General features: G+C 42.9%; 1 protein-coding gene across 1 annotated transcript in view; it reads right to left on the bottom strand.

Moving 5' to 3' along the window:
* Window positions 1-17,265, bottom strand: part of COL7A1 (collagen type VII alpha 1 chain) — a 782,081-nt gene that overhangs the window by 594,873 nt on the left and 169,943 nt on the right. Inside the window, exon 9 of the mRNA XM_069646196.1 lies at window positions 11,636-11,755. Within this exon, the coding sequence (XP_069502297.1) occupies window positions 11,636-11,755 (120 nt within the window). The remainder of the gene's footprint in view (window positions 1-11,635; window positions 11,756-17,265) is intronic.

Here is a 17,265-nt window from a genome sequence, read left to right as displayed (position 1 = left end):
GACTTTGTACCAATGTCCAAGCGAGGCAAGACGAACGATCCCTTGAATTACAGGATCCTGTCATTATTAGACGGTCCTAGAAAACGTTTGCTAAATGTTTATTATTGAATATTGAGAGGTGGATAAGTTATAATCGGATTCTAATCTGTTTCCAAGTGGGATTCTTATCAGGCGAGCCCAAATGAAATCTGCCTTCGCCCTGTATATATTATTTGTGTATTTTGCCTCCTCCTTTGATACAATTGACAGCCTGTTACTGAGGGACAAACTAAACAATTCTAAAAATGCTGAAGGATAGCCTTACTACCTGTCAGCGGTTGCATGAAAATAATACAGCACGTGTAAAGCTGAATAGTGCTGTGGAGTTATCTGCCCCCACCCCCATTGCAATGGGTGTAAAACAGGGGTGCATATCCGCCCCTGCTTTATTTAAATTGTTTATGTCAGACATTGGAGAGTTTCTATCAAACAGCAATAGGTTTCCACCCAAGTTGGGGGTGAATCGAACATTTGATATCTTGCACATGCAGATGACCCAGCTACATTTGATACCTCCTATGTCAGCATATGTAGAATTGCTAATGCAGTGATGGAATATGCAAAGTCTAACAATTTGGTCCTTAACTTGGATAAACCCAAATTCATGCATTTTGGTAAAGCAGTGACGGCCAAAGTGAGAATTGTTACCACAGGTGGAACCATACACAGAGTCTATTCCTATCTCCACTTGGGGTATGAGGTCGAATCTCACAAGACAGAATTAATTGCCCAAAATAAATGTCGTTGCAAAGCAATTGCAATAATGTTTTTGATAAAAAAAGTTTGAAATGAATAGTGCAGGATTCAGCGTGATCGGCATAGTTCCACTATACCGGCAAAAATGAGTCACCAACATCGCATATGCTTTGGAAGGCTCTTATTCTTACTATGAGCAATGGGACAATATTCCGAAAGGTTATCTTTGGCGCCGCATCCAAGGTCTTTCTAACGCAACTCCAACACATGCCATTCAAATGGAGCTTTGCCTAACCTGCCTCAGCACGATCATAAGTACGAATGAAGTTGATCTGATCATGAAAATAATCTGTGACGACTCTCGACCAGTGGTTAGAATGTTGAGGGAGGAAATGCGGCGGGGTGCGTGTTGCTCCCTCACGGAGTTCAGAATTAGTAATGATAGGTTCTTCTCTAAAATGGCCTGGAATCCGGACTGGATTTAAAAAGAAAGCCCTGCAATGGGTCTGGGCCTAGAACCACGGCCATATAGGAAAGTTATCGTCTCTGTGTACGTACTATAAGCTTTATTTCCCTTATCGAAAGGTGCAGAAATCCATCCATCAGTTTCTAGTCCATCTATTAGGCATACCTTCATGCAGGTGAGAATGAATGTACTCCCGGTTAGGGCTGTTAAAGGGGCATGGTTGCGTATCCCCAAGGAGAATCGTGTTTGTCGCATTATTACGGAAGAGGGTATAACTGAATCCCTCAGACATGTCCTTACGGCATATAGATCCACGATTAAGTATTATATGAAATACTACGTGCATTTGGCCGATGACCGGTTCGATATTCAGGGCAAAGTGTTCTGGTTAAACAGCCTCTCGGGATGTAACTTGGCTAGACTTGTCAAGGTATGGCAGGCCTTTTTGACTGATCTTATGGGCCGGAGGGAACCTTGCAATTAACTTTTCCTCATTTGGAGTGACCCTGGATCAGGGCTAAAATGTTATTAAGAGATGTATGTCTTATCTTATTGTGAAGTATATATTAGTGGAATGTAGTAAGCCAATCCGTAGTGCTGTCCGATATGCCCCGACAATGATGGGAATGAAATCATGTAATATGTACTGGTTGATTTTACTGTTTTTATGGTGAATGTTTTGTATTATACGATTCTCCTTTTAATTGATTAGATCTATGTGATATATAGAATTTAATCGAATGTTGCTGAATGTAATTGTGTATCTTATTTCTTAATTATTATATTTGCTTTTTCTGTTAATTTGTGAAAAGTTCGTAATGGACTGTAACACAATTAAAACAATGTTTTGAATGTGTTATAATTCTGCTTACTTTTAATGTGTGGTCTGTACTGCGCTTCCTTTGAACCTCCTTTGCTACTGTGTTTCCCTCCTGATGGTGAGTGTTGAAAGAGAGGTTTACTGCTGAAAATGAGCGGAATAACTAACGGTGGCCTTCATATCTAGTGTGTCTTCTCAGAAGCTTAGAGTGTATGTGTTATATTGTATTTGTCTAACTCTCCCAATATCAGTTTTAATTAAAAAAAGGAAAGAAATAAAGCATATCTTTGAAAATGTATAACTGGTTATTGTTTAAGGAGGGCCACTCTGATCCCCCATGTAATGTCCCACTCTCCAAGTCAAATGTATTGTTTAGCAATTGGCTTTCCACTAGCACAAAAGTTGTGTATTTTTACATTTTTCCTGCTTTGATCGTCTGGTCCTGGGATTATGTCTTAAATACAGCAGCCAGTTAGGATACCATGTTGCCTCTTTTCAGCAGTCTGTGTACAGGTAAGATGAAAAACAGCAGTTTCTACGCAGCGCTGTCAGGGTTTCCCCATGCGTGAGGAAGTCAGCATGTCCTGTTTTTTCCTTGGAATTCTGGGATGTGTAGCTCTAAATTTAAAATGGGAAGGAAAAACTGCATACCCCGGAATCCCCCCCCCAATAAACTGGACTGAATGACTCATGCATGTCATGGGTAACCTTGAAAGAGCTTCATAAGCATATTAGCGGATGTTTAAAATGGTCATGTTGCCTGATCATCCTGGCAAATAGTGTAATCTTAATTACTTGATTGCGACTCCCAACTTTAACCCCCTCCTCACCTCCAGGTTGACTTTCAAAACGGAGCAAACAATGGAGAAACCAGCACATTGCTTTACACTGTAAAATGTACCAAGGCTTTTCTTCTCTTTCTATAAATGTATAGGCATGTAATACTAAACACACTTTCTTCTAGACGGAATGAATGCAGTGGTCGAAGTGGGCAGGAGTGGGGCTCCTCTGCTTAGTTGTACTGTACCTATACTTTTATCTAAAAAAGAAACTGCTCCGGAATGGTTTTTAGTTTTAAAATAAAAGTGTAGGAGGAAGTTGAAACTTGTACTGAACATTCCATTAAAGAGCAGGTGTGTTTTTTTTGGGGGTTTGCATTGTGGGTGGGCAGGGTTGTGGGGAGCCCCACTACTTCTTTTCGTACACCTCGCCCACTGAATGAGTGCATTTAGATATGCATCTTTCTACTGGACCCTCGCATATTGTTCTGCTCTCTCTAGAGCTGTAACATGCAGAATTTGTACTCATATCTGCGTCTGTCAAAGAGCAGGTGTGAGTGGTCCAGCCCATGCAACTTTCTGAATCTAGTGTCTGCAGGTTTACTTTTCCCGGCATCAGTGCAGCACTTCAAGTGCCACGATGTGAGTAGCTCCTCCAGCCCTGCCCTTTCTGAACTCTCTACCTGCCGTCTCAAATTTATAATCACACAAGAGCAAGTCGGATCTCTCACCTAGCTCCATGTCAGGCGGTTGTGACGAATCTTCTCCCATTTTTTCTTATCTTGAATTCTGGTGGTTTTAATGTAGCTTTTTTTTTCAAACATAAGTGCAGCACGTGACTGAATGGACTCCATCTGCCTGGCACGTGCCTGGAAGAGAGCTATGCCAGAAGGAAACGCTGGGACTGTGTGAAGTATGAGAAACAGAAAGGCGCTTTGTCATCCAAATACTAACCACCTGTCCATGGGCTTCCGCAGAACATATGTGTGCAAATTATTAACTTCTAGAGGAGCACGTGGACATGTTGGAGCCGGAGGCGCCGGTGGACAGATCTCCTTGAAATGCCCTTTAAAATATTCCCTCATGGGGTTGGTGCACATAAGCGCTTGAAATTTACCGAAAAAGGCGTCCTCAGGAGATTGTTTCGGGACCTGAGGAGGCCTCTCATGACTTCTGCTTTTGCCGTTTATTCTGCGAGGTTATTTAAAAGCAGCCCCACTGAGAAGCAGCACGCCCGATACTTTCACGCCCTAAAAAATACTCCCAACAACAAATAGACAATGGGCCTCATTCCAAGTTTGCTGGTAAATTAACAACGGTACCGGTACACTTGCCGGTACCGTTGTTACTGTACCGGCAGACTACAAGTTCTGCTCGCGGGTGCCTTCTCGCACGCCAGGACTGGCTTGCCGGGCAGGCCGGCACCCGTGAGCAGAGCATGCCGGATGCACCGGCACCATTCTGAATGCCCAGACGGCTAATGGGAGTGGGGAGCATTTTTTTCCGGCACCCAGGAATGGGCAATTACCGGGTCCGGCGGGGCAGTAATGACCTGGTAATTGCCCATTCCTGGGCATCGGAAAAAAAATGATACGGCACGGCTACCGCCGGTATTGTAGTGGCCAGGAGGCGGCCCCCCGCCTCGAGTCACCCAGCTTGGATCTGTGGTACTAGCTGAGAAGGGCCGCAGGAAGGAGCTCTAATGCTGTTACTGGCCCTTCCAAAGTGGAGCTTCACAGTAAACATGTATCTGTTATTTGCAGGAATTACTAGGTGCAAACAAGTATGGCTTCAGAACGAAATCCGTTTCTCAGCTGAAATATACTCCCCTAAAAATACCATCATTTTGAATGGGAAATACTTTTCTACTAGCCAAAGCACAGTTCTATTCCCAATATTAAGAAATAGATAGTAAAATACTCCCAGTTTCCAGGTTTTCCTGTCGGCCTGCTTCTAAGTAATTAGAAACGAAGAGATATGGGGCTTTTGCTGGATGGCACAATGAGGGATAGCGGGGAGCGTTGGGGATAGGGCCTGGTTCTAAGGGGTACACAGCGAACAGCCCAATCACACTAACACATGGCGTCCAGAGCACCCATGTCCCCCATGTCAGCCTGTTTCGCTGTAGATTCTGTGACATGTAGATCTGTATTTAAAATTATATGCGCACAACTACAAGTCCCAGAATGCAAATGAGAAAACAGGACTAGATGGCTACTCAAGACTGACATGGGACAACTTCAGAGCTCTGTTTTCATAAAGTCTAGAATAATTTACTTTCCAGCCAGAGGTAATGCCTCTGAGCAAATAAACACATCAAATAGGACCCTAGAGAGCACAAAGGCAGTCACGTGATGCTAGGTGGTTCAGGTAGTTTTGTGTATGCCATTCCTTTAAGGTATCTATATGTCGGGTTTAAGAAGGCAGGAAGGGGCCGTCAGCTGTTGTGCGCTGCCTCCTGTCTTGCCCAGTCATTCAGCACCATTGTAACTATCCCTAACCTGCTACTTAACCCACCCACTCACCCCAAGTCCTGAGTCAAAGAGTGTGGGCGCAGGAGTAGGGCAGAGAGGATTAAGGAACTGAGGACATGGAAGTGGTCCACCGTTCTTCTTTGAGACAGTGTGTTATTGGACAAGTAGTCTTATAAGATGCACTCTTCTGAGTGTGTATGTGTGCCTTTTAGTATATGTAGTCCTGTTGGGTCTCCTGCACTTAGTTAAGAAAGAATATATTATGGGAAATGTAGTCTTATGGATCGTCTTTCCCAAGGCTAATGCATTGTGGAATTTGTAGTCCACTAGGACCACTGCACCGAGTTATGCAGAATGTCCTATGGACATGCAATCGCATCATCTATAATGAGAGTAGAAGTGTTAATTCTGGGAACTGTAGTGCTATGGGGCACCTGCAGTATGTGAACTGGCCTATATTTTGGGAGCCCTCCTACAGTCATGCTTGGGTGAAGAGATGTAGGCCCTCAAGTACTCTGGACACCCCAGAGGTATTCTCTCAGCTGTTCCAAGGTCAAAGAACATCTGCGACGTCACAGATTTGCAGCGCAGGCTCCAGTCCTGTGGAACACTCCCCTCCCCTGTCTACCAAGGAAGTGAAAACATACCCGTGCTGCCTCTCCACTGACACAATGCTCTTTTTCAGTTATAATATGTGCCGAACTACCACCTGCACCCCACCCCCACCATACCTCCGCCTTCTCTTTCCTCCTCTCCAGGGCACCCTGCCTCTTGTGATTCTGGGCTCTGCAAACTGCTTCCTAAAGCTGTGTGCAGTCCTGCTGTGGCAGTTCGAATCCCGGCAGGATCAACTCAGCCTTTCATCCGTCCGAGGTCGATAAAATGAGTACCACTATGTGGTATAATGTCTTCTGTTATTTGAGCAGTCTGAAACCTATGGGTGTGTAGCGCTATATAAGAAATACATCATTATTATAAAATATACACACAGACCCATTTTCACAATGAGAATATACGTCTCTGCAGATTTGACCGGGTGCTCAGTTCCGTTACCTAATGGCAATTTAACAGCACTATATGAGACATCAATGAGCCATTTTCCTTAATGTGGTACTTGACATGGGCATATGCTGGCTGTAGATGGGAATATATGCTTTACCTGGCATAAAAGGCCTGCATCTGAGTTGTTTATGCCGCATTTAGCCTAAGACGACAATATATGGATGTGCAAGGGTTTCCCTGGGCAGCATAAGGCTGTTTCTGGACATACGGGTCTGCAGTCGTGTTTCAAGAAGCCTGGTCTATCGGCTTCCCTGGGCAGCATAAGGCTGTTTCTGGACATACGGGTCTGCAGTCGTGTTTCAAGAAGCCTGGTCTATCGGCTTTGCATTTTGTCCTAGAAGGGCTTAAGTGTTTCCCGAATCACTGGCCTGTCTGTTGGCTGCATGGATTGGCCTCTGTGATACTTGGCTGGCGGTGTCACCAGGCAGCATCCCACTTTAGGAAAGCACTGACATAGCAAAGGTCCTGCCTTCAGGGACATACATGGTACTTATCGCACCCATGCTGCCTATTTATTTTACTGTGTGGTACACACCCAACATCCTAGGTACAGCCAGGCGTGGACTGGCCTACAGGGCGCTCTGGAGATTTCCCGGTAGGCCTCTACGCCTTTTTTGTGTGGCATTTAAAATGTCCTCATAGGGAAAGGGTTGGGCTTGCTGAATATGTGCAATTTGGGGCCACTTGAATATTATTTCCTGGGCCTCTTTTGGTTCCCAGTCCACCACCGAGTACAGAACTTTTTTCCACAATTTGTACTCCACCTTTTTTGGTCGTTAGGCGTTTCATGCATTGAAAGTTTCCTGCCTGAAAGGATCGCTTATCTCACAATTTTATGGCAACTTGCGTTTTTTATAGTTTTTTTTTTACTCATTTCATTGAAATCAATTTAGAGGCAACATTTTTTCCTTCCACTCCTCCCGTAGATGCCCAAAGTGTTCCAGTGATGGTTGACGGTCCGCGGGTGGTGGGAGACGATACAGGCCAGGGCGCCAGCGTTGCTTCGACTGTTCCCCAAATAGCCAATGGGGAGCCTACATATGCTAGACTCAAATTAGAAAAATAGTCCCATTTAGGAAAATTCTGATTTTTGCTTGGAAGGTCCCCAAAATTCTCCAGTTTCGCGAATCTCTCAAAAACTGGTTCTTTCAACAACACCTGACCAAGGACTATTTCCGATGGACACCCATACCGACACACTGACCTCAACTCACAGTACTCGACCTGGGAGGATAGCTCAGGGGCAGAGTGCTCACCTTAGAAGCAAGATGATGCTGAGCAGCACAGGTTCAATCCCCGGGTCCGCGCTTCAGAACCTCTTTGCATTAAGCGCTTTATAAATAACGAATTACAATTACTACGCTACTGTACCTGTCAGTCCAAACAGTGGCCAACAACACTCTGTACAGCGCTCTGCTGTTCTCCCACTAGGTCAGCACTTTAAATAATAAAAGAGTAGATGTCATGGAAGCAGACAGGGAGGCATGAAAGCTCTTCTAAGTAAATGGTGATTGTTGTGCTGCCTGAAAATCGCAGCTTCATTGTGTTGAATGCCCGAGACCCATATTCTAGCACCGACATCATATGCACGTGGGTGTCTGTTTTCAGGCATAACAGTAAGTGTTTTTATAGCGTGAACTGTTGACAAAGTGCACACCACCAGCAAACCCGTCTCTAGTGATCAAGTAACAGGTGTTCATATCATTCAACTCAATGGTGCCCATTACGTCTATCTCGGAATGATGAAATATTGAGTGACCCAGGCACAACACACACACATACACACACTCTTTTGCAGAGGTCTCAATGGGATTCCGGCACATCTACTCAGCATTTTTGAAAATTCGAATCTTAAATTATGTGGTCCACGTTGAGCCACTATCACTCACTGTACCCCTGTCTTCAATTCTGAGGTTTTTCTCCTACTTGCTAAAGCTCATCCTACTGATCGTATTCCCTCTATGCTAATCTCTAAGGTGTACCCTTTTCTTGCACCCTATCTTGTCTCTTTCTTCAATATCTGTCTCTCTCCCTCTGCTTTTGCCAAATCATTTAAGCATGCTTCTATTATTCCAAATCTGAAGAAACCCACTGCTGATCCTTTGCTTGTTTCACTTTTTCGTCCTATTTCTCTGTTGCCCCATCCCTCTAAACTTCTAGAACGGCACGTCTATTCTCAGATCAACACCTTTGTTTATGATTCTTCTGTTCTCCCCAGAAATTCAGTCTGGGTTCTATCCTTTTCATTCCGCAGAAGCTTCCCTCCTTTCGGTGTTGAGCCCTCTCCTTTCGGAGCGCTATTCTAATCACTCTTTCTTTATTCGTCTAGATCTATCGGCGGCATTCGACACGGTTGATTACTCCTTACTCCTAGCCTCACTTTCTTCTTTTGGCCTCTCAGGTCCTGTTCTGTCCTGGTTTCATTCTTATCTCTCTAACAGAACATTTTTGGTCTCTTGGCCCGGCAAGTCTTCTGAATCATTCTCGCTTGCCCACTGTGTGCCTCAAGGATCAGTTCTGGGCCCTTTTCAATTCTCGCTCTACACATCACATCTTGCGGCTGTCATTTTCTCCTCTTTCTCTCCTGAAATCCACTTTAACCTTTCTGCTTGCAGCTGTCATTTCCTGCTTTGGGCTGTCCCACCATTTCTATGCGGACAACACCCAACTATTTCTTTACTTCTCCTCTTTCTCTCCTGAAATCCACCTTAATCTTTCTGCTTGCCTCGTTGCAATCAAATCTTAGATGTCCTCCCATTATCTCACCCTTAATGCTGCAAAGACTGAGGTACTGTTTTTCCCTGGCAACAAACTTTCTCCTCATCTTTATCCCTCATTTATATCCTTTCAACCTTCTAAGCTTGCAATTTCACCTACAGCTCATAATCTGGGTCTCCATTTTCATACAAATCTCTCCTTTTCTCACCACATCTCACTAACTGCCTGTTTTTGTCGCTGTCACCTCTATAATATTCACGCTTTCACCTCTATAATATTCGTATGTCTCGTCCATTTCTTAATTTTCAGGCATCCAAACTTCTAATCTCTTCTTTGATTATTTCTTGACTTTTCTATTGCTCCTCTGTCCTCTTTGGCCTCCCTAACTCTCATCTTGTCTCACTTAAATTAATGTTCAACTCTTCCATTTGTCTTTTGTGTCTTCTCTCATCGCGGGACTCTATTACTCCATCTCTTAAAACACTTGGTTGGTTATCTTTTCACTCTCAAATTAATTTTTACTTTTTTTGTCTTGTATTTAAATCTCTTCATGGTCTTTCTTCCAGCTACCTTGCTGCACTAATATCTTTCTATATCCCTGCCCGCTCGCTTCGTTCTTCTTCTTACTTTTTACTCTTGGCCCCAGTGTGCTCAGACCCGTTTTCATTCCTTTGAGCTTCTTGCTACTCTCAATTGGAACACTCTTCCGCTTTCTCTTCACTCTATTCCAACCTATCTTTATTTCATGGTTCTCTGAATTCCCATCTGCTTCAAAACATTTGAGTGATTGTTCTCTGGATTTTAATATTTATACATTTATTTTGTAACCGTTTGTATCCTATGTACAGCGCTTTGGCTTAAGGCACTAAAAAAATATAAATAAAATACAAAAATACAAATACAAAATGAGCTTTAGATAGGTGAAATGTTGATTTTAACCCCTTGATGGGTCTTTGATATAGCGCAGAACTAGTTCTGAGGAGCTGCAGAGTACTTTGCAGCGAACATTATTGCTGATCCAGCAACTCTACAAGAGGTGGAGCTGTGTGTGTGGCTCGAGGGCCAGGGTGTTGTGGATGCGAGCAGGTGAATATTTAATTGAGACAGTACTAGATGGTATACAGTTGTTTCAATGCCAGTATATTTTTCTATGAGTTTTTTGCCGAAGGTTTTAGAACGAAAATAAACCTCATAAAAAATATAGGGGCTTGGGGGTAGGTAAGGGGATATAACGGGTAGGGGGAGGGGAATCGTAAATATATAATAGGGGAAGGGCACTTGGGGATCCCCGCAAATCTAAACATTTGAATTCGTTATTTTGGTTAAAAAGTTTCCACAAAAAAAATATTAAAACAACTGGGGATGAAACAACATAGAACCATACTAGACAACACTAACTATAGAATTATAGATGCATACCTTTCATATAGGGGGCTATATCATTCACTGAGTGTCCAGGGCAAGGTTTGTGTACCATGTCACCCAGAAGACTCACTTGGAATACACACCATCGCAGCAAGCTTTTTGTGTTGTGTATGCCTCCTCGCCCCTGCAATAACCTCTGTGCCATCTCCATAGACCGGCTTTGCAGCAGGTGAAGAGGGATGAGTCAACTGTAAAAAACATAAAAAAGACCACATTCCCCAACACCTTCCCGCACCACAACCCCAAAAATGAAAAGTGAAATACCCGGCAGAGAAAATGCCACAGGCCCCTGCTGTCATGTCATGATGGCAATTGATGAATTTCAAAATCCTTTGCAATTACATCACAGCAGGGGGTTTATAGACATAATGTAGAAAAAAAAAATGTGACTTACAAAAATGTAGAAAAAAAAATGTAGAAAACAATAATGTCGAAAACCTATACATATAATGAAAAGAGTCAATTTTTTAGAAAAAAAAATGTCGAAAAAAATGTCAATTAGCACTATCAATAAATAAATAAACAAGAAGAGTATCATTTACTGGGGGGGCCCCCCGACCCCCCTCACCCAACTCACCCCCCACCCCCCCACCACCCTCTCACCCCTCATACTCAACACATTTTAATGATATATATATATTTATTTTTTTCAAAAAATTCGAAAACATTTAGAATAAATTCGACATTATTGGTTTTCGACATTATTGTTTTCTAAAAAAAAAATTCGACATTTTGACTGTCGACATTATTGCATTCTACATTATGACTGACCACCACAGCAGGGGCAGACAGTATTCAGAAAAGGAAAAAAATGTAAACATACACATTTCAAAATTCGAAGCACAGGGAGATACTTTTCCCAGAATCAGACAGCTTTGGTCACTTATCATAGCCTGGGTAAGAGCAATGGTCGCTAGGGGCAAGGTCTGTGACTTGGCTTAACATCCCTCCACCAAGTCCCTGTGGAAGAGCGCCACTCCTTGCTTCTTAGTGCTGCTTTCAGCTCGTGCCACCTCCTGAGAACCCCCTGAAGAGGCCCACTTCAAGGCAAAGACCCAGCCAGCGAGTGTGGGGGCCAACCCGTACCCCTAAGTGGCAGACCCCCCCATATCTTGGGGGGTTAATCCGTTTGGAAATTCTGGCTCTTAGCCCCTACCTCTAGCCGTGTAGGTGATCCTGTAGGTCAGCGGGGTCTCTGCGCCCACAGCCCAGGCCAGCCGCAACGAGGTGGGACCCGCCTCCACCACGCGAAAGTTCGAGACTCCAGCCAGGCTCTCTGCAGAAAAGAACACACAAAGTAGTACTCTGTTATTCGGAAAATCGAGGACTTTGCCTGCAAGGATTAGCATCATGGACGGGAGGACTCTAGTCAGTCGCGACATTTGTGATTTTAGAAACACTTGTACCTTTGAATGGACGGTATTTTAATATTTAGTGGCCACCCACCCAAAAAGGACAGCAATGCTTTGCACAGACCGTTTAACAGCATTCAAATGGCATTACAAGATACACGGAAAAAATATATACATATATATATATATATATATATATATATATATATATATATATATATATATATATATATATATATATATATTTATGTATCAAAATGAATAAACTATATTACAAAACCGAAAATTAAAAGTAGAACAAGAGGAAAAATGTAAAGGGAATTAATCATACACAAAAAAAAATTAAATAACTAACTACACACAAAGGAATGGCAATTAAACATAGGTGTCTATAATTACCTTCTGGATAACATCTCGATTTCCGGAGGAAAGATATTCAACAATTGTACCTCTTCCAGAGATTTACTAAACCCATCCCGGACAGACCTACAAAAACGGCCTACTCTAACAAGGTCACCATTCCCAAAACCCTGAGGACTCGTGCAGGAGGTTCTAGCTTCCCTTTCATCGCTGCCACTCAATGGAACTCCCTACCACTGCACCTAAGGAGCATTGGATCACACACAGCCTTCAGGAAAGCCATGAAAATGCTGTTATTTGTATAAAGGGGCCTCCTAGATTTCTGTTGTCTCTCATCTTCTCTTTATCACTGTACCCATGCACTGTAACCTTTTGGCTATTCTAGGAGTTATGACTTTGCAATTTTTCCATGTACCTGCTTCCTGTTCATTATGCCTAGGCTTCTGCTCACTGTAACCCACGAGCCAGCGCCTCGATGCCCTTGGGCTGCAGTGTGCTTTACAAATACAAAAATACAAAAATAAAATTAACAACACAAAGCTACCGGCAAAAAGTGGTGTCATGGTGGGGGAGAATTTTGTTGAGTTTACATAATAATAGAAATGATGTGTAGAATAAGTACGGGAACTCCTTTGTAAAATTCTTGGTAATTAATGTTTCCCGGCTTTGGGATGGAGTTAGCCTGAATGGCATTGGGTTTAGGGAAAGTTTGCGCTCTCTGCAATTGGAAGATGAGAGGCAGGACTGAGCGCAGGTTGTTAACAACAGCATGTGTGCTACAAAATACAAAGTCATTTTTCATATACATCCAAGGATCAGAACAGGGGAGATATGTGCAATTCCGCGACGTTGCCAGTAAGGCACTGTTAACAGGTCACAAGTTATAATACTCGCCATCACCCTATTCTGTTTATTTAGCCAAATTTCAGTTATCCCGGAGGAAGGATAGCTCAGGGGCAACACGTTTGCCGTGGATGCAAGACAACGTAACACAGGTTTGAATCCTGATTCCGTGCTTAGAAAGCACTTGCTGGTATTAAGCACGTTATAAAAGAACAATTATAATTATAATAACAGCGCCCTGGAGATTCTAGACCTACGTATAATTTTAGAATATTGAACTTCAAGTCCCAGAAACCACATATGGCAGGTGAAATAAGTCTGGCACCGTATATTCTTCTTGTCATTGCCCGAGATGTCAGTTAAACCACACAGGAGCAGTGTTGAAATCGGCACACTGCAAAAACTATGAAAATTGGTTTAACCATTTCAAAGAAGATGACCTTTAACCTATCCTACAAGGGGAGAATGTCTTGTTTGTTTGTTTATTTGTAAAGCACTCCTCACCCAGGGGTATCTGGGCGCTAAAAGAATATGCAGTTTCTTATTTATTTATTTATTTATTTATTTAAATGTATATAGCGCGCAAGCAGCCCACAAGTTATGATCCATAGGAATTCCAAGCTATGGTACATGACAGAGAAAAATACATAATACATAATACAAGTTATCTATACAGAGAGTGTGCAGCAATAAAATACATCTATACAAGTAAGACTGAGGCGTGAATAGATAGACCGAATTGAAGGTGCTACTGGTGCGCGAGGTCTTTGGATGTGAGCCAGCGCTTGGTATTGTCCCTAAATTTATAGAAGGATTGAGTAACTCTTAGGGGGGATGGTAAGGAGTTCCAGAGTTGCGCAGCCATGACTGGAAAGCTACTGCCCCAGCTTTTTTTTTTGTTTGAACCTAGGGACTCATGGTTAGTGGTTCTGGTGCATGTGCTGGGTGTGTGTTACTCATATGCATATTAAACTCTAAAATGTCTTATTTTTTAGCAAGCAGGATACAGGGACCTACATAGAGCGCCACACTTATTACAGTAAATCAGAATTGCAATGAAAAGCATTCAAAGTGCTGCCTTTAGTTTTGGCGATTAACTGGCTCTAATTACAGTTAGAAAGGAGATGGGATATTGGCAGGAACGCACACAGCTTGTGGGTGTTGTTTTGGTATTTACCCACTCATTCACTGCCCCTGGCTACACTAATCCCAATGACCATTCCCACTCACATTATGTCCCTCCTGGCCCAATACAGCTCCCCCTAGGATCTGTTTGAGCTACCTTTATCAAAGGGTTGCATCAAACTTCAGGTATCTGCAGAAATGCCCAATACAAACATACCTAATGCGAAATGACTGATTTTTTGTGGGTCGAATTCGTTAGGGATTTTTGTTCATTTTTATTAAAAATAGATGGGGGTGGGCTGAGGGGATAGGTTAAGGTCCGGAGAACTGGGGGAAGCGTTGTAGAGGTCTCCCCCACATTATTAAAAAAAAAGATTGTGATCAAGAAATTCTGTCATTTTTCAGTAGGTCATGTTTTCGATCATTTTACGGTAATTTCAAACTTTATGGTGCCTGCCAGTGTTATTTCAAGGCAGACTTGCGAGAGTTCAATGCAGCTAAAAATGCGCTAATTGTGTAATAGACATGTCATAACGAAGTGTGCATTCAGCCACTTGATTTATAAGCAGTATGCATGCCCTTCCACTGAAGTCCAGTTAAGAACAAGTACTGTTAAGGGCAGCAGCTTTGGCGTGTGTTAGGTATCAGACAGGCATTAGACAGGCATTAGCCTGGCACTGCTATCACATGCCCGAGTAACCACATCATTTTACAGCTGTTACAATCTTATAATCAGTAGAACTAGTATGGCACTGCCTGGCAAATGCCTACCCAGTACCTACACAAAAAGCCAAACCGTTGGATTTGCCAATGCTTGTTTAAAAAGACAGGGCTAGTAGGCAATGACTGTCATCACAAACACTTTACACACTACAACAAATTTAATGTATCTACACTATTCATGCCTACTGGTAATTGCCCATTTCTCTGTACTTCTAAATTATATTGTCGTATGCAATGTAATTACTCTGTTTATTTTCACGTATGTCCAGACTACTGTCTTCCAAAGGCCACACACCAAAAGAGCTTTGAAGCCATACAATTGGCAGTGAAGCATTATACAAATATCAAGTAACATAACGTAGCATAAAGACAGTTGACAGCTCAGCATTGCTAGCAGGATTCCTGTGCTCAGCTGAATTGCACAGGTTTTCTTTGTAAGTACATGGGGCCTGATTGACACAGCCTTCTTCAAGTGGGTTTTCCAATTCAAAAGTGTTTTGTAAATCAGGCCCATGGTGTCTTTGATAATATGGATGGCGTTCTGAAATCACTCATTTTTGGTTAATATGGCTGTCTTCTTCTGCAGGGAATTAAAAGTATCGAGATGGCCTTTTTTCACTTGAATTATCTCAATGAAGAACTCAAAGGACTATGATTTACAGCCTGTTTGCACATGAGCCAATTTGTAAAACTGTTCTGTTTATCCTGACCATTATGTCTGACATTGTGGGAACAAAATGAAGAGACCTGGGCACACACTACGAGTCTGTCGGTATTAACCGTGCTAATACCACCAAACTGAGTTATTGTCACCACCTGCAGTAAAAGTGGATAGTCCAAATGATTTCGGAGTTGTGGTTACTCAATATTCTGAAGTCCTAGTGGACTTCATTGGGGAATGGCAGTATTACCATAATCGATGATACCGCCGCTATCATTACCATCATTTTATGTGGATGTTAGACAGCCATTCCAAGCAGAGATTTTTCTTGCAAATGGGTTTAGAAGCCCATAATCGGGTGTAGTGGTAAAACAGGTGGCATAAGGAAATGCTGCCTGTTTAACTGTTACTGCCACCCTCATGGTTTTGATTTAGAACTTTTGAGGAGGTTTCTTTACCTGGAAGTTACTATATGTGACGGGGGGGCTCAAACCAATTTTTGCAGGACCCTCCTACTAGCGAAGCAAAGGTGAATTGCTCCGCCTTGTAAAATGTTTAGAAAACGAGCTTTGACTTTGGGGTACCAGACAACTTTCTACATGTCATCTGGCAGATCCTCATCCTGCCCTTGGTTTTTCTTTGCATTCCGGCAGTTGCCATTTGGCTTTTTCCCCATTATAAATCCCAGACTACAAGTCCCAGGATGCTGAGGAAAATCCAGCAATGCATAAGATCTTCCGAATGACGTGGGATGTATGGGGATGTATGCACTTTGGCAAGGCTTCATCGGGATATAATCACCTGCATGCTTGGGTTTGAGCCATTTCTGTGACGTAGGTCCCTTCATGAACACGCCTTAGCGCTTTGGAGGTCCTCGCTTCTGCCCGTCTCCGGTACAGTGGGGCATTTAGGCTTTCCGATGTCCTAGGCCCAAATAAGTGCATGTGCCCCCTCCCCTATCTTTACTCCACCTCTGCCGGGCTCTGCACCTTCACCAGATTGTACCCCTTCAACCAACTCTGTCCGCATTGTCCAAACTGCGTCCCTTTACCTCCATTGTGTCCCCCATTTTGTCTCCATAACATTACAAGGATGTTATTAAGGTTGCAGCGATTAGAAAGTTATTGCTTCCTCTCTATTAATTCAAGCCTGTCATCTTCTATGCTATGTTAGTTGAAAGAGTGTTTTCTGACCTCTGCTGCCTAGGAATTTGCCAAGGGTGTGTGTTCTACAGTTGAGTGCACTAGAGGTAATTGTTACAGGCTGATTGTCTACTTTCGTTTAGCTCTGAAAACAATCTTTTAGAGGAATGCTAATATCTGGTTTCTCTCACAAATTGCCTGCTCTCCCTCTTTGAAAAGCACCTGGACTGGTCTGTAATATCCATGCAACATTACTACATTTCTATAACCGGTCTTGTCAAATGGTAAAGTTTACATGTGAAATATAAGCAAGTGGTACAGGCACAGCTAATAAAAATTTGGAATAAAACGAACTCAACCTTACCTGCTGCAGCAATGCACCTCCAATCCCTTGGGCGGGAACCCCATTAATATATGGCAAATTCACACATGAAGTTTGTAAACTCTGCCTGGGCATGAGCACCCCAGAAGAGTAAAGGCAGTTGGAGAAGGTTCTTGGACTCTTTGGCTGTGCATTCTCACGGTGGAGTAATGTATAATGGCGACGCTGAGCATTCATGCGTGGGAAGCAACAGCATTA

This window comes from Ambystoma mexicanum, chromosome 2p, assembly GCF_040938575.1.
Source record: "Ambystoma mexicanum isolate Mex_15411 chromosome 2p, UKY_AmexF1_1, whole genome shotgun sequence".
NCBI classification, from domain to species: domain Eukaryota; kingdom Metazoa; phylum Chordata; class Amphibia; order Caudata; family Ambystomatidae; genus Ambystoma; species Ambystoma mexicanum.
Note: the sequence above shows the minus strand (reverse complement) of the source record. Positions and strands in the feature narration are given on the sequence as shown.